General features: G+C 42.8%; 1 protein-coding gene across 1 annotated transcript in view; it reads left to right on the forward strand.

The window, feature by feature from the left end:
* tasp1 (taspase, threonine aspartase, 1) overlaps positions 1-27476 on the forward strand; it is a 185271-nt gene extending 157795 nt beyond the window's left edge. Inside the window, 1 exon segment of the mRNA XM_084322225.1 lies at positions 19233-27476. Coding sequence (XP_084178351.1) covers positions 19233-19328 — 96 coding nt within the window. The 3' untranslated portion in view covers positions 19329-27476.
* Positions 27477-27866: the final 390 nt, after the last annotated feature.

Consider the following 27866-nt stretch of genomic DNA (forward strand, 5'->3'; position numbering starts at 1 on the left):
TACAAGTTTCATCGTTCTTTCTATATTCTGAAAAACGGCATTTTGACAACTAGGAAATATAAATTGCCTGGTGACGATCCAGTCGACTAAAGAGTTAGTTTACCCTCATTTTTCTGGGATAGAAGCTAGCGGCGCAGCGGGGACACGTGCTGCCCGTAGCACTGCGGTTGGATAATTACTCTCATGTTTGGTTAAGAAAACCCTTGAGTCTTCCTGCTCGCTAACTCAATCCTGTGTGATGTGGGGTTGAGACAGAAGTTGAGACGGTGGTGAGGCGTGAGGGCTGCGTCTGGGGGGGGGGGGGAGGGGGGGGGGGAGAAGACACGCTTTGGCTTGAGTCACCAGAAACACGACCCTAACAAAAGATATATTAACTTCTTCTGAATTTATACAGCCACAAGCTAAATGTGCACAGTAGTATTTACAACTCGGGCTGGTAGGGATTTAAAAACCAAAACTGTTTTCCTTTGTCATACCAGCATCAAAAGGAAATGATTTTTGGCATGTTGTTTAGCTTGGTTTATTTGGATTATTGTTGTTGTTGTTGTTGTTATCTAATTATTCTACTCTCCCAAAGCTTATACAACTAGTTGCTAAATTATGCATCATATACAGTATAGTAATCTTAATCATCATTTCTGATAATATGTTCACCTGTGTATTTAAGATGGTAGGAATCATAGCAACATCTGGAGGAGGTAGCCTGTCTCTCTTGGTCTGCTGTGAACATCTGACGTGTCTTCATTCTTCTCCTTTTCTACCGCCAGTTAGAAAGTAAAGGGGCAGAAAGTAAAGGGGCACTTCACCGAAAAACAACGCAGACATCGCATAAAAGCTGGCAGTCGCATAGAATAATCTACTCCAGTACTCGCTCCGCAAGTCTGTAAGCTTGTGCATAATAGAGTACAGAGAGAAGGCTCTATAGCAGAGATCCCCAACCATCAGGTCCCGGACCGGTACCTGGCCGTGGATCATTTGGTACCGGGCTGCAAAGAAAGAATAAAGTTGTTTAAAAGGAAATATATTTTATTTTCATTAGTCTTCCAGGTATTTTTCTTTTTACTTTTAATTGCCACTCCCGCCCGCGCCTCACTCTTTTTCGTAAAATATGTCTCCTGCCACAATGCTCGGGCTGTGGTTGTGGTAGAGACTAGGGATGCACCGATCCGATATTGATATCGGATATCGGCCTCGATATGACTAAAATAGCTGGATCGGGTATACAAAATAAAAAATCTTGGATTAAAAAGAAATAAAAGAAATTATAATAATAGAATATACTAATAAATAAAATAACAATTCAGTACATTTATATCTGTGTTAATTTGTTACATTTAGTTTCACTAAGTTAGGAAAGTAATGATGTTGCCTTGCACAAAAGAATGATCCCAGTCTCTTCCACACAGTGAGGCATACAGTTTATTAATTGAACAATTGGTATCGGATCGGTACTCGGTATCGGCTGATACCCAAAGCCCAGGTATCGTAACGGTATCAGGACACACTGTTAGCCTTGGGACACACTGTTAGCCTTGGGACACACTGTTAGCCTTGGGACACACTGTTTGCCTTGGGACACACTGTTTGCCTTGGCGGACACTGTTGGCCTTGGGACACACTGTTGGCCTTGGGACACACTGTTGGCCTTGGGACACACTGTTGGCCTTGGCACACACTGTTTGCCTTGGGACACACTGTTAGCCTTGGCACACACTGTTTGCCTTGGCTCGACACTGTTGGCCTTGGACTAAGTTAGGAAAGTAATGATGTTGCCTTGCACAAAATAATGATAACAGTCTCTTCCACACAGTGAGGCATACAGTTTATTAATTGAACAATGGGTATCGGATCGGTACTCGGTATCGGCTGATACCCAAAGCCCAGGTATCGTAACGTCATCGGGACTGAAAAAGTCGGATCGGTGCATCCCTAGTAGAGACATGATCATAATCAGGTTTTTATGCAGTCTCCCGAACACAATAAATGGCAATCCCTATTGCGATCCTTATCTCTATTCTTTCATTACCACATTCCACTGAGGATTCAGTGTCCTCTGATGACATCACTGGTGGCCATATTCAAACTCATTCATTCTCGATAACTGCCAAACTAAATTAATGTGGGACATTCCGATGCAAGACATTTGGTTATTTGTGAGAATATGTTAAAAATAAATTGGCATTGTTTTTTGGTGAACTGCCCCTTTACCACTTTCATTTCTGGGTAGTTTTTCCTTTTTTTAAATATTTTTATTCATTATCCACCCAGGGAGCCTGTTGTTTCCATAGGGAATGAGTCTGAGGTCGCCAAAGTGCAATACCGGCCGCATCCAGCTAGACAGCGGTATCGAGCACCCTTTGAAACCTTGTATCTTGGCCTGTGCATCGATCTAATGGGTCCGGGTCGTTTATTTTTTTTACTCAAGCTGAACGGTTATAACAGTCGGATTGAGAAGAATCAAATGCTCCCGACGCATGATGTGTGGTGGATTATGTGGGCGACACGATGGACTTATCAATACTTGGAATCGCGATCAGATAATTGGAATATTCTTTTTGGGGTACATCCTAGTCAAGGTAAGGGCTATATGGTATCAATCTTGCGTTGATCCAAGCATGCCTTCACCTCGATCCGAACGTATGTGTGTGTAACGTTAGTCCACAAACGTATGCCGTTGGTGGCGATCAAAGCATAAAAAAAACGACCCCCCTCCCCCCCCCCCCCTTTCATGCATTCATGATGAAACATAATACCTATGATTAGGCCTGCCGCGATAAGCAATAAATCGATTAATTGCTGCGATAATTAAAATGAATGCAATGATTTTGACGGGCGCGATTAATTGCTATTTGCGCGTTTGTTTTAATGAGGCGGAACCAGTGCCCCTTGTCAGTCACTGTCCGTGTTGGGAGGCGGGCCGCTGACGTTACTAGAGTACAGCACGGGAGCTCCGTGGGGTAATGCCACATAGCTTAACTACATTTCTCAATAGTGTTGCTCCTTTTAACCAAGTAGCATTATTTGTAGTGTAACGTTAGCTATTTTTAGACCCAAGTAGTTACTCGCTACTGCCCGGAGAAACTGGACTGCTAAATAAAGATGAAAGATAGAGCTTTGATTCTCATTCCATGCTAACAACATTAGCTAAATAGCTAACAAACGAAATACAACGTATAGCATAGCTACAAGTACAACACAGAATAACGTTAATACAATTACATGCATCATTGTTTACAATGAACGGGTGGGGCTAGTCAAAGGACTGGACACGGGGACAAGTTAAACATGAATAAATTTATTATAACACTCCGGTAGTTTCGAGTCGTGCTGCAGTGCTTACGCACCACAGCTATTCTATTATATACTGCTTTGACGCTTCCTCCTCATCGTTGATTGCCTGTAGTAGCTGCATCTAACGTTAGTAGCTAACGTTAAAACTAACCTAAAGTTAGTTCACCAACAATTTGTTTTATCATTAGCTCAAAAACAGAACCGGACGAGACAAGTTGTCGGCTAATAGGTTCTGCTTAGGATAATCACAACAATACTTCCGGTCCGGTCGGTGGGCTTCAAAATAAAAGTCTAAAACACCGGAAAAGACGGAGCGGTGGGCTTCAAAATAAAAGTTTTGGGAAATACATTTCTCAAAAAAAATTCTCTAACCGGTCGCAATAATATCGCTTATCGCGATATTTTCGGGGGCAATGAATCACCCAGCAAAATGTGTTATCGTGGCAGGCCTACCTATGATATAGATTTGATTTGAGAATAATAGCGGGTCCAGGCAAGAAACGGCAACGGTTATAGTATAATACAGGAATAAGGCTATTCCTCAGCATTTCAGGAATTACCCCAGACCAATCTAAAAACATACTTATATTCACCACGGTATAACGCACAAATGTATGCATGGAAAAACTATCTCTTTTTTGCATCTTGACCGGAAGAAAGTCACTGTCAAATGACCATAGTATTGTATCCATAGCTATAATATAGAATATAGTTATAGCTCTACAAACAAGGTGACGGACTCCTATCTTTTAAAGCATGGCATTGAATAGATGGGGCCCCGAAAACAGCGCAGCACTCAAAGTGTTAAAACGATACAGCATTCATACAGGCAGTTGTTAAATGCACTCAAAAGCATAATTTTTTTGGGCTGTGTATTCAAGCTGGTAGGAATTTAAACAAATTCGTCTTAACTCTTTCCCTCTGTCTTAGCAACATCAAACGGAGAACATTTCAGCATGTCACCCTCAGTGTATGGTGACGCACTGATGGGTCTTCACTGTGAAAGTTTTAAACAAGGCCCCCTCTTTAACCCCCGTCCTCTGAAGATGAAGAACACAGAGATGGGGTATTGGAGGCATAATGGCCCCCGAGAGTGTTGCCATGTGTGCCTTGGCCTTGTCTGGCCTTGTCTGGCCGTTGTCCCACAGCAGTGACAGCTGCCCCCGGGGTGTGAGGGGCCAGAGTTCAGGACAAAAAAAAGGCCCGGCCGAGATGACACCTCCCTGAGGGAGAGATGGTCTGGTGTCTGGTCTGGTCTGGTGCCTGGTCTGGTGTCTGGTCTGGAACCTGGTCTGGTGCCTGGTCTGGTCTGGTCTGGTGTCTTGTCTGGTCTGGTGTCTGGTCTGGTGTCTGGTCTGGTGCCTGGTCTGGTGCCTGGTCTGGTGTCTGGTCTGGTACCTGGTCTGGTGCCTGGTCTGGTGTCTTGTCTGGTGTCTTGTCTGGTCTGGTGCCTGGTCTGGTGTCTGGTCTGGAACCTGGTCTGGTGCCTGGTCTGGTGCCTGGTCTGGTCTGGTCTGGTGTCTTGTCTGGTCTGGTGTCTGGTCTGGTGTCTGGTCTGGTGTCTGGTCTGGTGCCTGGTCTGGTGCCTGGTCTGGTGTCTGGTCTGGTACCTGGTCTGGTGCCTGGTCTGGTCTGGTGTCTTGTCTGGTCTGGTGTCTGGTCTGGTGTCTGGTCTGGTGTCTGGTCTGGTGCCTGGTCTGGTGCCTGGTCTGGTGCCTGGTCTGGTGTCTGGTCTGGTGTCTGGTCTGGTACCTGGTCTGGTGCCTGGTCTGGTGTCTGGTCTGGTGTCTGGTCTGGTGCCTGGTCTGGTGTCTGGTCTGGTGTCTGGTCTGGTGTCAGGTCTGGTGTCTGGTCTGGTGTCTGGTCTGGTCGACGGCCTGTTTTCTTGTGTAAATGTTGATGTTAGTGATGCAACGATGTGAGAATTGTGGCCGATACCGATAGCCGATATTAATATTGCTGTTCTGGTCGATACCGATATTTACCGATGTCGATAGAAAACACTTTTTTATGATAATCAAATAAATGCGCATAATAAATAATAATACATTCCAAAACGCATTTTTTTTCTTTTTTTTATAACTTTTGTAACTTATTTTCAGAAATGACTGATATTTTGAAAGTACAAAAAAAATAAAAATTATTTAAAATCGTTTATTTTTTATATCGGCCCTATCTTGATATCGGACCGATACCGATGTGTAAAGAAATTACCATATCGGCCGATATATCGTGCATAGTTGATGTTCAACGATTGTCATTCCATTGCAAGTGAAAATGCCATTGTGAAGGGCTCTTCCTCCACGGCCCTGGGGCCCGTCTTAAAGGAGAATACGTCCCCTCAATTATGGTCTGTTGGGAGCCCAATCAGTATTTAACATGAACAACTCTCTCAAGGAACACTTGAACTTGTGATGTCATCAAGATGTAAAACCTGAAGCTGCTCCTTAGAGAGAGAACGAGTTAAAGTACCAAATCTGACATAAACAAAGCCGAAGGATACATTCACGGCTTCAAGTTTCTTTAATAGTTGTCATACAGAAGTACAGAATACTTTTGTACAAAATGCTTCTTACTGTTGCGCTCCAGAGACTGTGCAAGACAAGATAAGTATGAAATAAAACATAGTAAAATTAGAAGTAAAAAAAAAGAGGTCACAGTGTTCACAAAAGAAAGCACAGTCTCGACGGAGCGATCAGAAAGGCAGCCATCAGTGCAGCGCCAGTTCAAGTAAGTTCAAGTGCTGGTGCTGTTATACTGTATAATATTAGGGGTGCACCGATATATCGGTCGGGTATCGGTATCGGCCGATAAGTGCCTTGTTGACTGCCATCGGCCTGTCGGCCGATAAGCAAAAATTTGCCGATGGCAGTGGCCGATAAAATGTATCCGTCAATTTGTGTCGCCTCAATCTGGTCCACACGTTCAAACTTTGAAAAAAGTTTCAGTCAAGCGACCTGCACAACCCCGCCCCCACACACACACACGCTACTGCATCAAAGTTACTTATGATTAACAAAGGCATTAGTTTTGTGGCATTAACGTTATAGTTACACGTTCAATAACATCAGCATATTTACCCGACCATATAGCATTGTTGTTGGTCATTCATATCTCAGTTCCTTCCTTTGCTCAGAGAGCCCGTACTGAATTGTACCCATTCTGCAATCTGTTAATAAAGTTTTCAATCTGACAAATGTATAGAAAAGCTTTTATTATAACATTTGTTGCAGTAAAATCATCATGCCTCGTTTGGTACTCCTGCGGAGCGCTGGTAGTCTACTCGTGGGTGGCGGGGAGCTAACGTTATTAGCTACGGTATGTTTGTTATTGATTCTCTCGTGTAAATCAATGGTGGACTTCCCGGAAGTAAAAAAAAAAAAACGAATAAGCGCTTGCCGATTGGTGGTAAGAACAGCAGAGGCGGGTGCAAGCGGTGTGACGTAATTGGCAGAATCGACTGTCAATCAAAATTGTTCTGTTGCCGTCTACCTGCATTGCTTTGGTTGAGAGAGATAGTGCTCTCTTATTAAAACTCATAAACAAATCTTGAGCAAGACAAGTTAGTCTGTTATGAAGGTTATGAAAGCCAGTGAGTATTGACTCAGACTTCAGCAATAATCATGACTCATGAGCATTATAAAATAAAAACACACATGGCATGGTGGAATACCATAAAGTACCATAAGTAAGTAAAGAGGCCTATGTTCATATTGGTGAGCACAATTTGTAACACAAAAAGAGAGACGTGTAGCCTATTTATTTATTTAATATTTTATTTATTAATTTTATTATTATTATTTTATTTGTTGCCATGCCTAAAATAATAGTCAAGCATAGGGCTAAAACATTTTCATAAACAATAATAAAAAAAATTGTTATATGGTTCTAATAAAAGCTTTTCTATACATTTGTCTGATTGATTGATTAAAAACTTTATTAACAGATTGCAGAATGGGTACAATACAGTACAGCTCAATACAACAACAATTTCGGCTTTTTTACATAAGGGTCCTCCATTTTCAATTCATCAAAACATTTAGAGACATACAAATATACAGTAGTTTCATAAAAAAATAATATATATATATATATTATATTCTTTTTTTGCCACAAATATCGGTATCGGTCGATTGTGTTAGTTGAACTATCGGTATCGGCGGCAAACTTTCATATCGGTGCATCCCTATATAATATAGCTCTCGTGACGAAAGTCCCCTTTTATTTATAAATTTTTTTACAGAGAATTAACTATCTAAGAAGTCGTGTGTACGTAAAACCAAATAAAAAAACATCCAGTATGTACTGGATGTTTTTAAATTTGGTTTTGCAATATCCACACGAGCAGACAAGTCTAGTATTTCTTTCCCCGCAAAGTTCAGCCACCGGACATGAGAGCACAAAGGACAAAGGCAAAGCGTGTGAGGCGAATGAGGCGAATAAGAATTCTTAAATTGAGTGGTATTCTTGTGTGGAAGTAGATGGTGGCTGCAGTTATTGGCAGAGAGAGACCGATGCCTTTGATCCCCCCGTGGAAGCCTCAGTGCCGGCCTCACAGCTGTGTTTGCTCTCCTCCCCTCCTCTCCTCCTCTCCTGCTCTCTGTTCCCCTGACTTCTCTGACACTAAACCCTTAGAACTACTTCTCCACCACTTCTACCACCACCACTACCACCACCACCACCACTACCACCACCACTACTACCACCACCACCTCCTCTACCACCACCACCACCACCTCCTCTACCTCTACCACCTCCTCCACCACCTCTACCACCACCTCTACCTCTACCACCACCTCTACCTCTACCACCACCTCTACCTCTACCACCTCTACCACCACCACCTCTACCTCCACCACCACCTCCACCACCACCACCTCTACCACCACCTCTACCACCTCTACCTCTACCACCACCACCTCTACCTCTACCACCACCTCTACCACCACCACCTCCTCTACCACCTCTACCACCACCTCTACCTCTACCACCACCTCTACCACCTCTACCACCACCACCTCTACCTCCACCACCACCTCCACCACCACCACCTCTACCACCACCTCTACCACCTCTACCTCTACCACCACCACCACCTCTACCACCACCTCTACCACCACCACCTCCTCTACCTCTACCACCACCTCTACCTCCACATCCTCTACCTCTACCTCTACCACCTCCTCTACCTCCACCACCTCTACCACCACCACCACCTCCTCTACCTCTACCACCTCCTCTACCTCCACCACCTTTACCACCACCACCTCTACCACCACCTCTACCACCTCTACCTCCACCCCCTCTACCTCTACCACCACCTCCACCTCTACCTCCACTACCACCACCACCTATCTTGCCTCTTCTCTCTATTGTATATCTCAGTGGTTCTCAAAGTGGGGTGTGGTTAATCCCCAAGGGCCCTCAACGTCATCATGGGTTCCGCTCTCTCTTCTGTTGCCTCCCACCTACAGTGGACAGTTATGTACTTCTGCACTTGATAGCAAACGACAAGTCTTTTCAGCTGGGGTTCTGTGGCCTAATGCCAGTCCTTTTCAGCTGGGGTTCTGTGGCCTAATGCCGGTCCTTTTCAGCTGGGGGTCTGTGGCCTAATGCCGGTCCTTTTCAGCTGGGGTTCTGTGGCCTAATGCCGGTCCTTTTCAGCTGGGGTTCTGTGGCCTAATGCCGGTCCTTTTCAGCATCAGTGGCATGAAAATATATGGAACCTAAACCTTTATCTCACTGCAACTTTTGTTACATTAAAGGGGCACTTCACCAAAAAACGATTTATTTTGCACATACAGTAATATCACTATATTCGACTATGACTACTGAGTTTGGATATGGCCACCAGTGATGTCACCTGGGACATTGGATCCTTGTGTTGTGTTAATTACAGCTCAATGAAATGATAAGGTAGCAGTCCCTATACGGTTGTTAAGTTGTGACTTATCCACCTTCCATTAAACAGTTTCCGGGGCCAAGCTTCCTGCATTAGCTGAGGCTCTGGTCTTTCCAACACGCCTCAGTGCTGTGTCCCTTGTTTGGAGTAGGTGCTCCTAGTATCTCCCGCTGTCTGAAGAGGAGCGTTTGGCCCCAGACATGCGTGGCATCAGACTTAACAACCGAATAAGACAAGGTATCGTTATTTTTTCATCTACATCATTTCATTGAGCTGTAATTAACACAACACAGTGATTCAATGTTCCTGATGACATCACTGGTGGCCATATTCAAAAAAAATTACTCTCAATAACTCTCAAACTAAGTGAGCTGGAGGATTTCCTTGATCAAATCAACCTACCACAGATCTCGGAAGATGGTGCTAAGCTGCTAGCTGCACCTATCATGCTAGTTGAACTTAGAGAGGCGATTGCGGATATGCAACGGGGCAAGGCTCCCGGATGGGACGGTATTCCACCGGAACTCTATCTTGCATTCTGGGATGTACTCGGTCCCTTATTACTCTCAATGATTTTACACGCAATCAAAGAGGGCAATTTTTCCAGAGATGTCAATATGGCACTGATATCTGTTTTACTCCAGAAGGATAAGGACCCCACCGAATGTGGCAGCTACAGGCCCCTAAGTCTCCTCGGAGCCGATCTAAAGCTATATATGCCAAGGTTCTAGCCTCCCGACTTCAAAAGCATATGACATCTCTAGTTCACCCCGATCAGACCGGCTTCATAAGAGGCCGCCTGGTTACTGACGACATCAGACAGTTACTGCACGTGATTGATGCCAGCAAGGATGTTGCAGTCCCTACAGCGGTCATGTCCTTGGACGCAATGAAGGCATTTGAGAGATTGGAGTGGTCTTACTTGTGGGACGTTCTTAGAAGGATGGGGTTGGGTGAGGGTTTCATTCATATGATCAACGTTCTCTACACAGGGCCTTCGGCCATAATCTTAACGGGGAAGCTCTGCTCGCCACTCTTCTCTGTCTCGTGCTCGTCTAGATAGGGTTGTCCTCTTAGTCCCGGACTTTTTGCCTTATCCCTCGAACCTCTAGCTCAATACATAAGACAATCCCAAATTATATCTCCTGTTTCAATTCAGGACACGCATCACCATATCAGCTTATACGCAGATGATGTACTCCTGTTTATGCAGAATCCCTCCGTCTCTTTACCTCACCTGCTCAGCGTGATAGATGAATTTGGCAGCCTGTCCGGCTTTAAGATCAACTGGCCAAAATCTGCCTTTCTTCCACTTAATGAGCCTGCGAAGGCTACCATCCTACCTGCAAACATACTTATGGTGGAGCACTTTAAATGTCGGGATTGAAATATTCCCCACTATTAGCCAGACGGTAAGGTATAATTACACCAGCTTGGGTGACAGGATTACGAATGACTTCAACAGATGGTCCAAATAAAAAAAATCATTACAGGCCCGTGCGTCAATAATTAAAATTAATATTTTACCCAGAATTTATTTGATCAGTTCAATGCTCCCGTTGCCTCCTCCTGTTGGTTACTGGCAGAAATTGCACTCTGCCTCATATAAATTCGTTTGGAACAACAAACGCCCGCGCTTGAAGAGATCAACTGCCCAAAGAAATAAACTCGATGGAGGCTTAGCATTTCCAGACTTTAAATATTATTTTCAAGCTTTCTCTCTGAGACCTCTGATCACTTGGTTTGATGCTCAAGCAGCCGTGTCCCCACATAGACTTCAGGATATTGTGTATAACAACATTCCGAGCGAGTGTCCATGTATATTGTTTTTCGCTTTTTATTTATTTTTTTTGTGTGTTTTAAATTTTTTGTATGGTTGGTTATGTATATGTCCTGGGCCCCTTTGGATTTGGGTCGGATGGTCGCGGGGTGGGGGGGGGGCCCTGGTTCTGGGCCTCGGCGGGTCGTGGTGTTAAAGAGGCTGATGCTTTGACTCGCTGGGGCACCGGACTCTGGGTCTTCGAGGGTTGGGGATCGTGGTTGATGGGGGGGGCTCGGGTTGGTCACTGTGCAATCTCTCAATTATTGTCTTTTATGTATTATTATTATTGTATTGTGATATGTCTTTGTTGCATGTTTGAAAAAAATAAAATAAAAAGATTTGATCACAAAAAAAAATTAAGTGAATGTGTGCAAAACTGTTTTTGGATGTGTGTGACATTATGTGCAAAATAGATCTGTGCCCCTTTAACACTTTGCCCGACCACGAGTTAATATGGGTTTCGAATCCATGCGTTGTGGACAGAATCACGTATAAAGCTGTGGCAAGTTGTTATTGCTTTTATATCATTTTAATAACGGGTCAAGGTTGCGGAGCGGCACTGCATATATTCCCTAGTCTGTGAATTCGAGGATGTGCAATACCTGCCAGATCCTCTTAGGGGCGCCATCGCTCCACTGCAATGTGCCCTGTGGGCGAACGGATGACTTTATTTTTTTTTCTTTCAATGGAGATTTTCAGTACCCGGATTCTGAATCAGCATCTTGTACCGTGGATTACGTTTCAAATAGCAGATTTCACCATGGGAAAAAAAAGCGTGCTCACATTGATGAAAAACAAACAGGTTGATGTGGCTCTCTTAAGCGAAACACACATTTTAGTGGGAGACAAAGCTACGTTAGCGGACAACACATACCATAACATTAGTCACTCTTCTTTTGGAACGAGAACCCGTGGAGTTGCTATAGTCGTGAAACAGAAATTGAATATTGAATTGAAGGGAGTATGGTCTGATGCAGATGGTCGGATAACCATAGCTAAGATTATACACAAGAATAGGAAAATAGCGTTGGTAGCGGTATATGCCCCAAATCTATACGAAAATAATTTCTACACTGCACTCACTAGGGAAATGTTAAACCTTCCAGAATACTCATTTATAATTGGTGCTGATTTTAATGCCATTTGGGACCGTGGGTTGGATAAATCTAATCCCAACTTTTCCAACGAACAAAAAAAGTTATCTAATGCGTTAAAGGATTGGGCAAAGAATACAGGTGTAAACGATCTATGGCGATCACTCAACCCCACGACCCGGAAGTACTCTTGTCGATCAGCAAGACATAAAACACTATCCAGAATAGATTATGTTTTCGCAACACCGAGACTATTTGATAACTATGAAGTGGAGATGGTACCCAATGCATTATCAGATCATTGTTATTTACTCCTAAAAGGATCATTTGGTGTACTATCATCCCGAGCCCCAAGATGGCCCTTTAACACAACACTGCTGAATAACAAGGAATTATTACACAACTCAAAGAAGCTCTTTCAGTATTCCTACCAGAGAATGTGAACTCGGTGCCGGACCCTAGAATATTATGGATGTCGGTAAAGGGAATGATCAAGGATTTCACGGATAGCTTTTCATCCAAAATACGCAAGAATCGATGCTCAAAACTGGCGGAATTAGAAACGCTCTACTCTACATTATTTACTTCTTTACAATATAACGACTCGGCTCGACTGGAATCTCAAGTTAATTTACTAAAAATAGAGATTAACGCCATTTACAGACAACAATCTGAAGTACAAATACGTAGCACAAGACAACAGCATTACTCAAGGTTCCAAACCAAGTCACCTACTAGCTACGCGATTAAGAGTTAACGCAAAATTTGCAGATATAACCTCTATTAGAGCACAACAAGGACTTGTAACAGACACCAAAGAAATAAACACGACATTCAAAGAATTCTACTCCAACTTGTATAAATCAGAAACGACCTTCGATCAAAACAAAATGGACACATATCTTAATCAAATTAACCTCCCCAAACTTTCAGAGGATGATGCTAAACAGTTAGAAACACCAATCACACTAGAGCAGGGGTGGCCAACCAGTCAGAGACTAAGAGCCACAAAAATGACTGTGGTACCACAAAGAGCCACACCATATACCAGCGTTTCTCAACCTTTTTTTTCAGTCACAGTACCCTTCATGTGTTTATAGGTCTCACCCTCTGGCCTCTGAAGTTGCTAATGTCTTTTTTATTTGGGCCTCACAGGGTTAAAAGTACCCTGTGAGACCCACCGTTGCAAAATTACAAAATCACTTTTAGCCATTTAAAAAAAGAATGTTTATTTAAAAAATGTTAAGCACGTGTATAGTAAATTGGTCCTGTTGTTCAGCCTCACAATGCTATTTGATAGTAAATGTGTTTATATGTCCCACCCTCTGGCCTCTGAAGTTGCTAATGTCTTTTTAATTTGGGCCTCACAGGGTTAACCTCTTAAGCCCGAGATATACAGTAAAAGTGTATATTTTCAGCATTACGTTTGTTTACCAATGCTTTTAATTGTTATTAGTGAAATATAAGATTATAGAAATCTCAGGGCATTGAGTCAGAAACCGGCGCATATTGACAGGAGGAAGTGGCACAGCCAAAAGTGAGTGTAGTCTTTTGAAGGAAGAGACTCAGGGCTTTCGAATTTCGAAAAACTACCCTACCCAGCTCACACCAGCCCCTGTCAATCGTCTGACTTCTGGATAAACTTTTTTATTTCTCTTATTTTTTGGGATTATCTCCCACAAACCTGAATGTTATTGCCATAAAACGGAACGCAATTCGTTTCTCTACCTTTCTGTGAACGTCTTGCAAAAAACTGTGTTGCAATACGATGAAAAATGGTGGAGAAATTTACATTATAAAAAAGATGGCAGAATTCAGTACTGTATCTACAAAACCTTCTGTTTAATCATCTTCCCGTCATTCATTTGTTTAGATTTTTCAGGTCTGGTAAATTTTAGCATGGTGTTATTCACAGTCAAAGATATATATATATATTTTTTAAATAGAATTGATATTCTCCTTTGGTTCATTACAATTTACTCAAGCCTAGTAACAGACACACTATTTCTGACACTGATCCATATATGTCCCTAGATTCATATACCAAGAACATGCAAATGGACCATTTACATTTTTTTGTAAATGTTTATTCTACGTCCTTATGGAATGAGTGACATTAAAAAAAAAAAAAAAAAGATTATCATTTTTTATTTTAATTTTTTTTAATGGATGAAAGAGCCGCACATTGACGGGCAAAGAGCCGCATGCGGCTCGCGAGCCGCGGGTTGGCCACCCCTGCACTAGAGGAACTCAGGAAGGCCATATCCGAAATGCAAAGTGGTAGGGCTCCTGGAAGAGACGGTATCCCACCAGAAATGTACCTCTCATGTTGGGACATAATTGGACCCCTATTACTTAATATGATTTTATACTCGGTCAAGGAGGGGAATTTTCATAAGAACGACAATATTGCACTCATAACAGTCCTCCTTAAAAAAGACAAAGACCCCACCGAGTGCGGTAGTTATAGACCCGTAAGCCTCCTCGGAACCGATATCAAACTGTTCTCTAAGGTATTAGCCATCAGACTTCAAAAGCATATGACGTCAATTTAGAGAGATCATTCAGTAATAGTACAGAAGGAGATACAGGTATGGTTAGAGAGAAAATGTCTGAGAGCTGATATGTAACATTTTCCCAAAAAATCACAACAGGAGGGCATTCCCAGTACATATGCATAAATGTACCTGTGGCGCCACTTGGACACAAGGTACACAGAGAGTCAGGTCTGAGACCCATTGAATTCAATCGTCTAGGGGTTAAATAAGTCCTGTGAATAAAATTCAGATGAATCTGTTGGTGATCTGGGTTGTGTGAGGATAAATAATTTACCGACCTCTATACAGGTGAAAAAACTAATTTTGGCCGGCCTCACAGCCGCAAAAAAATTGATTGCCTCACGTTGGTTTCATCCAGATAGACTCTGTCCAAAGGTATGGTTTCTCACCTACCTTGACGTGATCTATTTGGAGATATCCACGGCACGTGTTATAGGGGTTAGGGAATCTGATATCGTAATTTGGTTGGCTACAGTGGCAAAGTTGAGGGAACGCATATAAGTTTGGAAATGTTTGTTTAGATTCTTGTTTTTTTTTTTTTTTTTTTTTTGCTGAGTGATGTATTGTGATGTATTATGAGTGTGACTCATGTTGAGGTCCTGGGGTGAGCGGGGGGAGGGGGGGGGGGGGAAGAGAACGAGCGAGTGTCCATGTTAGGATGATCACTGTACAGTTGTATCAGTAGTTGTCTTGTCATGTGGTGTTGAGTAAGTCTTTTTATGTATTGTTGTTGTTGTATTGTGATATGTTTTGTTTCATGTTGGAAAAAAGAAAAGAAAATAAAAATATTTGATCAAAAAAAAAAAAGCATATGACGTCTTTAGTTCATCCGGATCAAACTGGCTTCATAAGAAACCGTTTGATCACTGACAACATAAGACGATTACTATACGTACTAGATGCCAGCAAGGACGACACCACACCCAAGGCGATGCTGTCCCTGGATGCAATGAAAGCTTTTGATAGGCTGGAATGGTCGTATCTATGGGCGGTATTAGAAAGGATGGGGTTAGGAAAAGGATTCATTGATATGATTAAAGTATTATACAAAGACCCATCGGCCATGATTTCAACAGGTATAATCACCTCCGGAATATTTCCGGTATCACGCTCTTCTAGACAGGGTTGCCCTCTTAGTCCCGGACTATTCGATTTATCACTAGAACCTTTAGCACAATATATAAGACAATCCCAACTCATAGAACCAATCGTAATCAAGGGCACACAACACAAAATTTGTCTATATGCGGACGACGTAATACTGTTCATGCAAAACCCTAACACCGCAATGCCTTATCTTCTCAAGTTGATTAATGACTTTGGCGACCTATCAGGATTTAAAATAAACTGGCCAAAGTCGGCTTTCCTTCCACTGAACGCCCCTGCAGAGAATACAAGTCTTCCAGGGGAAATACCAATGGTTAAACACTTTAGATGCTTGGGAGTTGAAATATTCCCTACCATAAGCCAAACGTGAAACACAATTACACAGAAATCCAAAATAAAATCAAATGCGACCTTGACAGGTGGTCAAAACTTAAAAACTCAGTACAGGCACGGGTTTCAATAGTTAAGATGGATGTCTTACCTAGAATCAACTTCATCAGCTCAATGCTTCCGTTACCCCCTCCAGATGGTTACTGGAAAAAATTACACTCTTCCGCATATAAATTTATTTGGAATAACAAACCACCACGTATAAAAAGATCCACCGCACAGAGAAACAAAGCCGACGGAGGGATGGCAATCCCAAATTTTTTCCACTATTTTAAGGCGTACACTTTAAGACCACTGACAACCTGGTTTGAACCCCAAGCATCAGTATCCTGGAGAAATTTAGAAGTAAATATAGTAGCACCACAGAGACTGCAGGACATAGTATACACCAAAATATCAATTAAGCAATGCGAACTGAAATTTGGCCCCATAATTACACATGCGATCCGGATATGGCGTGAAACACAAAAAAAATATTCGAATCCACATAAATGGCATAATCATACTCCCTTATTCAATAACAATGCACTCCTGATTAGAAAACGACCTATAAGATTCCCTAGATGGGAAAAGCAAGGCATACATACATTAGGAGATGTTTTCAACAAACAGGGTATTTGTAGCTATGATGAAATAGAAAAAAAGTTTAATCTCACCGGTTCCACATTTCTTTTTTACGCACAATTATTGTTATGTTTGAAGACTCAGGGTGTTCCATTAAAGACACCAATTGCACACCACAGATACCACACATTTTTCTATGAAAGAGAGACATCGAGAGGTTTTGTATCAGATTTTTATCATCAATTACTAACGGCTTCGTATGAAACCCTCCACCTAGACTCTGTTTGGAGGAGGGATATACCAGACCTAGAAAAAGATTTTGATTGGCAAGAAGCCTGGGCAAATGTTCGACTTGCATCAAGGAACCCGGACCATCAACAAATCAATCTTAACTATATTCATAGGACATACTTGACTCCTATAAGACTGAACAGAATGGGTCTTAAACAAGACTCCAAATGCTCCTTATGTACAAATGGGTACGAGGGGACATTTATGCACATGTATTGGGACTGCCCACCAGTTAAGATATTCTGGAAAGAAGTGACCCAGCAATTATAAAATCTCTTAATTCTGAATATACCTGTACACCCCTCTATATTACTGCTGAATGTTTTTGAATATGCAGTACCTATACAACAAAAGAGATTGGTTTTAGCTGGTATTACAGTGGCTAAAAAACTGATAGCATCACGATGGTTTCAACCGGAAAAAATTTGCCGAAAGGTCTGGATTCTTACATATCTCGATGTGATTTATCTAGAAATATCTACAGCAAGAACTTTGGGTCTCAATGAATCCAAATTGACAATGTGGTTAGAAGTGGTGGAGAGAATAAAAGCTAGCATTTAATGGTAGTGTTTGGGTAGGAGCGAAGGATAATGGATGGATTATCCATGGGGGGGTCCAGGGCGTAATAAACGACGTCCCCCGCCCCCCCCCACCCCCCCCCCCCCCCCTTTTATGCATACATGCTTTGGGACAGTCCCGATGATATGCAGTTAGAGTTATTTCTTTAGCATATGTAAAACGGAAATGCCGTTGAATATAACATTAGCAGCTATTAGCCCTATAACTAGCCTTCCAGAAAATATACAAGACAAAATCCGCTATAATGCTTATATTCACGGCGCTATAAAATGACAACGTATTGATGATTTTTTTTTCTTTAAGCCATTTGAAGGGACGCTTTATGAACTCAATTGACAATGAGAATGGACAGATAGCAATACTATTAAGTATAGATTTAGCTGTACAAAAAGACACCGGTCTGTTTACAAAAGCTGGTCCTCAACCACTATATTAGACGCATCCCAGCGAGTTTGAGTGGCCACAACATGTCATAATAAAGCATACATTTTCTTCACAGAATAATAGATGTCAGACGCTTTGTCCGCCAAACAAAAGCACATCAAGCGGTGTTCTGTAACCTCATGCAGATCTATTTGGGGGTCCTTGACATAAAAACGTGTGCAACCCTGTTATATCTCAATTCAATTCAAGTGGGCTTTATTGACATGGGAAACATACGTTTACATTGCCAAAGCCAAACAAAACAATCAAACGGAGAAAACAAAATAAATCATTACATTACAGAAGGAATTTCTTGTATTGTTGACAGTCTTTATGGTGGTTGTATTCCGTATCTCACTGCTTATGTCTCTCCCCCTCTCTATCTCTCTCTCTCCCTCCCTCTCTATCTCCCCCCCTCTCTCTCTCTCTCTCTCTCTCTCCCCTACCATCTCTACCCCCCCCTCTCTCTCTCTCCCTCTCTATCCCCCCCCCTCTCTATCTTCCTCTCTCTCTCTCTCTCTCTCTCTCTCTCTCTCTCTCTCTCTCTCCCCTCTATCTCCCCCCTCTCTATCTTCCTCTCTCTCTCTCTCTCTCTCTCTCATCTCTCTCTCTCTCTCTCTCTCTCTCTCTCTCTCTCTCTCTCTATCCCTCCCTCCCTCCCTCCCTCCCTCCCTCTCTATCTCTCTCGCTCTCTCTCTCGCTATCTCTCTCTCCCTCCCTCTCTCTCTCTCCTCCTCCTCTCTATCTCTCTCTCTTTCCCTCTCTATCTCCCATCTCTCTCCCCCTCCCTCTCTATCCCCCTCCCTCTCCACCCCCCTCTCTCTCTGTATCTCTCTCTATCTCTCTCTCCCTCTCTATCTCCCCCTCTCTCTCTATCTCTCTCTCCCCCTCCCTCTCTATCCCCCCCCTCCTCTCTCTCCCCTCTCCCCCCCCTCTCTCTATCTCTCTCCCTCTCTCTCTCCCTCTCTCTCTCCCTCTCTCTATCTCCCTCTCTCTCTGTCTCTCTCTCCCTCCCTCTCTATCTCCCCCCCTCTCTCTCTCTCTCTCTCTCTCTCTCTCTCTCTCTCTCTCTCTCTCTCTCTCTCTCTCTCTCTCTCTCTATCTCTATCTCTATCTCTATCTCTATCTCTCTGTCTCTATCTCTCTGTCTCTCTATCTCCCCCTCTCTCTATCTCCCTCCCTCCCCCTCTCCCCCTCCCCCCCCCCCTCAGACTCGCATATCCAGACTACCGCCGGGGGCCATTCCCGGGCAGTCACTGGCTATCGAGGGTGGCGTGTGTCGACTGACGAGCGCGGCGGTGGAGTGAGCCGTGCCCCAACCTCTCCCCTGCGGGGGCTTCTTCTTCAGCAATACTCTGATGCCATTGTGATAGTAAAGGGTTAACCTTCTGTCGTGTGGCAGTGAAAGGGTTTAACAGGACTTCCCTTCCCCACCGTCTGCCCGCAGCATGTACTCTATGCCAACCTTCCTTCCTTCCCCCGAACCCCCGAGATCTAGGGATGTCCGATATTATCGGCCTACCGATATTATCGGCCTACCGATATTATCGTCCGATATTGGCTTTAAAATGTAATGTCGAAAAGTATCGCTATCGGTTTAAAAAAATACGTTTTCCTTTATTTACCCAGGCAAGCAAGTAAGAACAAATTCTTAATTTATTTATTGTCAAACGTTTTTTTGGGGGGGAAACCCTGCATATATCGGTATCGGTTGATATCGGTATCGGAAATTAAGAGTTGGACAATATCGGTATATCGGATATCGGTAAAAAAGCCAACATCGAACATCCCTACAGAGATCTCTAAATTAGTCGAGTTATGATTTGTGAAAGTGAGCTCCTCGCGGCCGGCCCCCCCGGCGGTCAGCGGGGAGCAGAGTTGCCCCCACAGGGCCCCACACACTCCTATACGCACAGGGCCGCCTCTATACCGTCTGTACCTCGCAGCCTGCTCAACAGCTCTGCCCAAGAGAGACTAAATCTGTACCAAATCCCGTGCGACCAAATTAGTTTGAGAAAGAAAATGTGGCGGTAACTTTGAATCGGTATATCACAAATAATAACCAAAAGATGAAGCTTGTCTGAACATTTAGGAATTCTGCACGTGTTGTCGTTATCAGGAGAGCGAACGTGAGGAGCGTGAGGAGACCATACCTTTATGTTCATCGTCGTTTCCATGGACACGGTGAATAAACAAGGCTGCACAGACGACGTGAAATTCAATTATTTAACTTATTTATGAAAGAGACAAAAAAGAATGAGTAGGGGAACAATAATATAATATTATTTATTCAACCTGTTAACCCTTTTACTACCACACTACCAAAGGGTTAACCCTTTCACTGCGACAATACAGAAGGTTAACCCTTTCACTGCCACACGACAAAGGGTTAACCCTTTCACTAACACACTACAGACAGTTAACCGTCTGTAGTGTGGTAGTGAAAGGTTAACCTTCTGTAGTGAAAGGGTTAAGGGGAAATGATACGAGTATAAGTAGCACCGGTTAGTCGTCGTCGAGGAAACCTGACTCCTTTGCATTGTGTAGACGTGATAATCTATAGATCTCGCTGATCTCGCTAGACCCCCTTTCCAGTCCTACTTGGATTAGACTTGATGCGCCATCTCTCCCCCTGCTTCGTTCCTCGTTTTTCAGCGGAAAAAGGCACTTCCTATTGTACATAAGCTACACAAGACTTAGGGAAACAGGGTGGATATCCAGCTCTTTTATATCGCTTAACATATATGGCTATTTTCAAAGTTTTAAGTACCTTAAATGCAAGATCACTTGAAAAAAAAAGTATTTTTTTTGTTTTGTTTGTTTGTTTAAAAGGATGTCGAGGATGCACATTGCAGACTGCCTACTACTCCTGGATAATTGTAATAGTTGTGAGTGGAGTGTTTATATAGCTGTGAGAGTCGAGTAATGATGATTAAAGCATTTACAAAGTCTAACCTACCAACAACCACCTTCCATAGCCACCGTGTTGTCATATGATGATCATGTAGCATAAAGGTGCGTCTCTGACACAAGCTGGGATCCTGCTCACACAGCCTTAGAAACTGCGCTGCCAAATTCTAAAAGAAAATACTGAAATAAACAAAGGAAATGTGAAACAAAAAAAAACAGAAGAAGAATAAGCTATTATAATGAGAACTGCATGTAAACATGCAGTGGCCTAATAAGCTATTTCCAGGATGGGTTCAGTTCACTTAAGACTTCACATATTGAAAAGCATGTTTTTAGTAACTAAAATACATCAATAAGAATGAATGTTTTTTTTAAACGAATTACAACAGATGTTATTAGATTCTGTTTGAAGAGGTTACGGTAGCCTAAATGTTATTAGATTCTGTTTGAAGAGGTCACGGTAACCTAATGCAAAAAGAAAACTAAATGGTTAGAGTAGTGAGCGTGTGACTGGAGGTTTGCTGGTTCCAATCCCTCAACTGGCAGGGCAAATCCAGCAGGTTTGAGTGTTGCGCTCCCCTCTAAACAACTACCGTTGAGGTGCCCTTGAGCAAGGCACATAACCCCCCTCCCCTTCTCTAGTGGAGCTGCTTAGCGGCTAACGGGTGTGAATGTGGAACAGTGTGTGAATGTGGAGGAGGGTCTTGCAGAAAACAAGCGAGTCGGCTCAGTTTCCTGGATACAGATTTAGAAAAGACCATTTTCAATTGATGAGTCATAAGTGAACTGAATAGCCCTTTTACACTGGCCAGGCTCTGTGCTGGAACCGGTTCCCGAACGTAATCTCGCACCGGCCAGCGCATTCACACCGGGATTAATTGGTTCAGAACGTGACAAATCGGTGCTCAGCTGGCACCGGAAAATAGTTGTTTTTTTCCCGCGAACCATGACATCATCAGTGGGCGTGTCATATTCTAGGTTGTGAAGACGAGTAAACGGGGGAAAGTAACGAGTCGGCATTGCACTCAACCGATCCATTCAACAGGAAGCGATTTGCGACTGATCTCAAAACGAGATTAGATTTAAATGTATTGTTATGATACAGCACAAGTACAATACACCATCCAACCATAGTGGATAAAGAAATGCTCCAGAAATGCGTGGAGAAAGGCTTAGCGAGCCTCAACGCACGAGCGCACACACAAAAGCACACACGCTCACTGTTTGAAATTAATGAATTAATTACTTGTGCTGTATAATGACAATACATTTTAATCGAATCTCATTTTGAAATCGCTACGCTGCCTATGGACACGACAGTGGCAGACAGCTTCGGAGGTGTGGCATTGCACCATGCTGATTCACTCAACAGATAGCGATTTCTAAATGAGATTCGATTAAAATGTATTGTCATTATACAGCACAAGTACAATACACCATCCAACCAGAGTGGGTAAATGAATTAACGTATACAATATTTTTTTTTTTTTTGGAACCAAGAGATTGGAACCTGTGACCATAGCATCCACAGCCAGCAGACTTACCAGTTGAGCTAATCGGTCAGATGTTAACTGTGAGTGACTAATCCATCATTTACACTTGTGCCAATTGCGCTTGTCCCTAATTTTTTGTATTGACATTAATAAATCAGATGTCATGCTAATATGTCATGTTCTACAGTAGGACTTACTACTATGATACCCATTGAAACAGTAATTCGAATAATAGAAGTCTACTTTGCTGGAATGATTCATTTCAAACGTATACAGTGCGCATGTGTGCTTTTGTGTGTGCGCTCGTGCGTTGAGGCTTGCTAAGCCTTTCTCCACACATTATTTTTACCTCCGCCTGAGTAACTCCCCCGTTGATGACGGAGACGGTGGAATGTTGGTTCTGCTTAAATGGGTGTAAACGCGGGCTGGTTCGCCAGAGAGAACCAAGGTTCAGAGGGTTCAGAACGGAGCTGGAGCTTGAACCGGAGCCCGGGTGGTGTAAAAGGGCTAAGAGAGGCGCGGGTCCTCTAGTGCTCTCAGGTAGCAGTGCTTGGACCTGTCACCAAACTAGACTGTTAGTCACCATTTAAAAACATAGTTTATATTTGTATAGTCACGTTGACAGAGACATGTATTTTCTTGTTGAGAGAGAAAAATAATTGATACGAAAACTAATTTATGCATTTGTAATGCCTATGGAATCGTGCTGTTGAGGATTGTATTTAACAATATGAAAAGGAATAAGGGTCTAAAAAAATCGATGCTTCTCTAAGGATAAGTGAAGTTTCTTAAGTTTTCTCTCTCTCCCTCTCTATCTCCCCCTCTCTCTCTATCTCTCTCTCCCCCTCCCTCTCTATCCCCCCCCTCTCTCTCTCCCTCTCCCCCCCCCTCTCTCTCTCTCTCTCTCTATCTCTCTCCCTCTCTCTCTCCCTCTCTCTATCTCCCTCTCTCTCTCTCTGTCTCTCTCTCCCTCCCTCTCTATCTCCCCCCTCTCTCTCTCTCTCTCTCTCTCTCTCTCTCTCTAACTGTTTTCTTTCTCAGTTAGTGATGTAATTCAAATCTTAAGAATATCCTATAACGCAGCTTATTGTATCTTTACTTGAAATTGTATTTAATATGAAAATGCATAAGCTATTGCAGTTGGAATATTACATGTACACACAGCTCTAAGCAAATAACAACTGATTTCTGTGTCTAAACAATCTTTTAAGTCTTCAGTTTGCACGACATGAAGGCTTTGAAAACAGGGCAACATTTTGAGGCAATGTGTTCTCACAATGATTAAGCTGTGGTGTTCCACAAGGAAGCATACTAGGACCGCTACTGTTCCTAATTTATGAAATGACATGTCGTCAGCTTGTGACTGCAACTTGTTCCTGTTTGCGGATGACTCAGCCCTGCCGGTCTCTGACAAGAACAAGTTACAGGTTGAAAAAATCCTCGGCTCGGAACTAGGCAAAATCTGCATATGGCTTGCCGATAACAAACTATCATTACACATGGGCAAAACAGAGTCCATTCTCTTCCGTTCAAATAACAAACTCAGCAAGACCGACGGCTTCTCAGTTACAGTGGGTGACAATTATTGTCACAAGGAAAGATAAAATTACCTACCTGGGTTCCATCCTAGAGGCTAATCTTTCCTCTGACAAAATGGCATCCAATGTAATAAAAAAAGTCAACCAACTAACTCGATTTTTGTACCGGATCTCCTCTCTGGTAAACAAGAATACCCTGAAGACTGGCAGGAGCACTCATTCAAGGGTACTACGACTATGCTTGCACCTCATGGTACCAAAGCACCTCAAAGGCACTAAAAACAAAATTACAAACATCTCAAAACAAACTGGTCAGACTACTGCTTGACCTGACTCCTAGAACCCACCTCACCCCTGCCCACTTTGACAACCTAGGATGGCTTAAGTGGTCTGCACACGGCGGGCGACCGACGTCGCCTGGCGATGCGATCGCCTGTTGCTTAACGACAATCGCTTGCCCCTCCACACCAGGGGCGACCGTCGCTCTGTCTAGCTGGGGGTGTGGTTATTTGCTTCCCCCGGGAGATATAGGAGGACGGACCCGTTATGTTGTTGTGAAGCGAGCGTATTTAATAGCAGGTAGCTGTGTTGTGCGTTACGAGGGAGTATTATTAACCTGTAAAACCCATATTGAGCTGGAATTAAACCACTATACGAATACAACCTCTCCTCATTCTTCCTGACATTACTGCATGCCTGATCGCTACGATACGTTCATTACCACCGATTGGACAAGTATTGTTATGCAGCTGCTGAAAGAGTGTTTTTTTCAAGGAAGACGCAAACTGTTTTGTTCTCAACCATCATTTTCTTTGGACAATAAACCTTACAAACTACATCAGCTGCAGCCTGGACATTAAACTCTGTCAACATCCACAACTTCTTTTGTTACCCGAGTATTAAAACACTAGGTGCATCGTGGCGCATTGTTCATTTATTAGTTAATGACAAGCGGCCACTATAGCTTCTCAAACTAACGTTATTTATTTAAATTGTTCCCGTTAATAATAATGAACATAAGTAGCATGGTAATAATACGTAGGTTATTGATCAATGAATGTATTGATACATTAAAGGTGTACAAATGATACACCAGTAGAACTTCTGTACTACTTCTACTGTAGAAGTCATGTTATTTCCTCATTGTCTTTGTGCTGTCGCCTCAAAAAATAGGATTGAGGCGATATTTAGCGAGGCGACAGAAATACCTTGCCGACCGTCGCTTCAAAATCTCCTGCCGTGTGTGTTCTCTCATTCATAACAATGGAGGCGATACAATTCTGTCGGTCGGCTCGCTAAAAAAATTGGTCGCCTGGCTAAAATCGCTCGCCGTGTGGGGACCCCTTTAGAGTAGACGACAGAGTACAGCAACTTGCAATGGGCCTGGTCTACAAGATACACTACACGACCAAGGTACCCATGTACATGTCAAAATACTTCCCAAAGGTCAGTGAATACCACGATCACAACACCAGAGGGAGCTCCACAAATCATGTTAAACCCAGATTCGGCTCAAACAAGGGACTAAACACGTTTTGCAATTATGCCACATCAATGTGGAACGCCCTACCCAAAGCTATAAAGGAATGTGAATCACTACCCACTTTCAAAAACACTCTCAAAGAACACCTACGGGAGACTGCAATTCGAAACTGGCCCCTGCAAATGTCCTAACCCAACCCCCTCCAATGTACAGTAAATGACCAAGTATGGCTTTGTCAATATTCCAATGTACAGTGTACAGTGTCCCCCACTCACCCCCAAATGCCCATGGCACCTCGACACTCCAATTTTTCATAACCAACATCTACTTGTTGGGCACCAACCTGTTAATATTCCTCAATGGGAGAGGAAGGGAGTTCATACTCTGGGGGATATATATAAAAACGGCCTTTGAGTGTTTCAGGACCTAAGAGATTTTTATGATCTCCCCGGCATATCATTCTTCCTCTACTTGCAACTAAGGTCGGCGCGCAGGACGCATGGGGTACCGTGGGCTCAAACACTACACCCACACCCTTTTATTAAACTTATCAGGGACAGAACAACCTCAAGAGGATTTGTCTCAGATTTGTATACACGCTTAACTCATTCGGCGCCAGCTATTAGTCTGGGCCCGCTGTAGCTACGCCGCGCTTTAAACAATAGGACTACGTCACCTTGTTTGTAGAACTATAACTATATTCTATATTATAGCTATGGATACAATACTATCTATTGTTCAATATGCATTTTTCCATCAATACGTTCCCGTGTTATACCGTGGTGAATATAAGTATGGTTTTAGAGCGGTCTAGGGTAATTCATGAAATGCTGAATTATAGCCCTATACGTCAATTCCACTATAGACGTTGCCGTTTCTTGCCTGTACATGCTATTATTCCGAAATCAAATCTATATCATAGGTATTATGTTCCATCATGAATGCATGAAAGGGGAGGGGGGTTGTTTCTGATTATTTGATTGTCAGTAACGGCATTCGTATTGAACACTAAAAACGCTTATCAGCCCGATCGGTATAAAAGCATTGCAGGATCAAGCTAACATTTACGTCAGATCGTTCTTACCTGTGATCGGGAGTATTCCAAAAATAATATTCCAATTGTTTGATCGCCATCTGGTACATCCAATGTCCATTTGGTCCACCACAACAATGGATCAGGGATATTTGACGCGCTTCAATGGAACCGGAAGAACAGCTGCCCTCGCCCGACAAGGAAACATGAAACCGGAGATGTTTGGCCATTACACAGGCCAAGATACAAGGTTACAAAGGGTGCTCGATACCGCCATCTAGCGGGATGCGGCCGGTATTGCACTTTGGCAACCTCAGACTCATTCCCTATAGTAACACAGAGGTCCGTGGATGAATAATGAATAAAAATATCGAATAAAGGAATAAACGACCAAAACCCGAGAAATCTCGGGTCTTGGCGCCGAATGTGTTAATCAAATCCACAAAAAAAATTGTTGGATACAGTCTGGTGAGGGGACATCCCAGAATTAGACTGAGTTTGGCTGTGATGATATCTGGACTAATGTTACATTTTAATTATTCATAGGACGTATCTCACACCTAGGAAGCTATTTTCTATGGGACTGGTGACCGACTCTCTGTGCACTTTGTGCACTCTGAGGGCCACTGGCACTTATACTGTATGCACATGTTTTGGGACTGACCACCAGTAGCTTGTTTCGGGAAATCCATAACAACTAAACTTTCAAACATATGTAACTTAACAATTCCACTTACGGCAGCAACACTACTTCTAAATGATATATCATCAATACCGGCATCCATACAACAAAAAATAATCATTCTAGCGGGTGTTACTGCAGCCAATAAGCTGATAGCCATGAGGTGGAAAGAACCTGAGAAACTCACAATGATTAATTGGTCTCTGACACTACTGGATGTCATTTATATGGAAATCTCTACTGCACGTGTAATTGGTGTGGGACAGGCCAGCATTGAGCTGTGGGTCACAGCGGCCGAGAAAGTTAAGGCCACCATTTAGCAGCGGGGTTGGGGTGTTGGTCCTGGGGGGTCCGGAGGTCCTGGGGTGGGGGGTGGTAGTGGGGGAGGAAATGTCTTTTGTGGTGTTTGTGATAATATAATTTGTTTAAATTTTTATGTTCTGTATTTATAATTTTTCTATTGTTATTATTATTGTCTGGTGTTGTTCTGTTTATTATTATTTTTGTATTATGTGTTTTGTTTTATCCATGTAAAAATTTTTTTTTTTTAAATGTGACAAAAGAAAATTATAATACTTAGAATACAGTATATAAAGAAATACATACATATGTCTACAAGTGTACAGGTGGTTACTGACATTTGCAGAGTAATGTCTGAGCATATGTAGCAAATATATATGTAGCAGAGCAGACTGCTAATATTCTA

The sequence above is a fragment of the Notolepis coatsorum genome, assembly GCF_963971535.1.
Source record: "Notolepis coatsorum genome assembly, chromosome: 9".
NCBI classification, from domain to species: Eukaryota; Metazoa; Chordata; class Actinopteri; order Aulopiformes; family Paralepididae; genus Notolepis; species Notolepis coatsorum.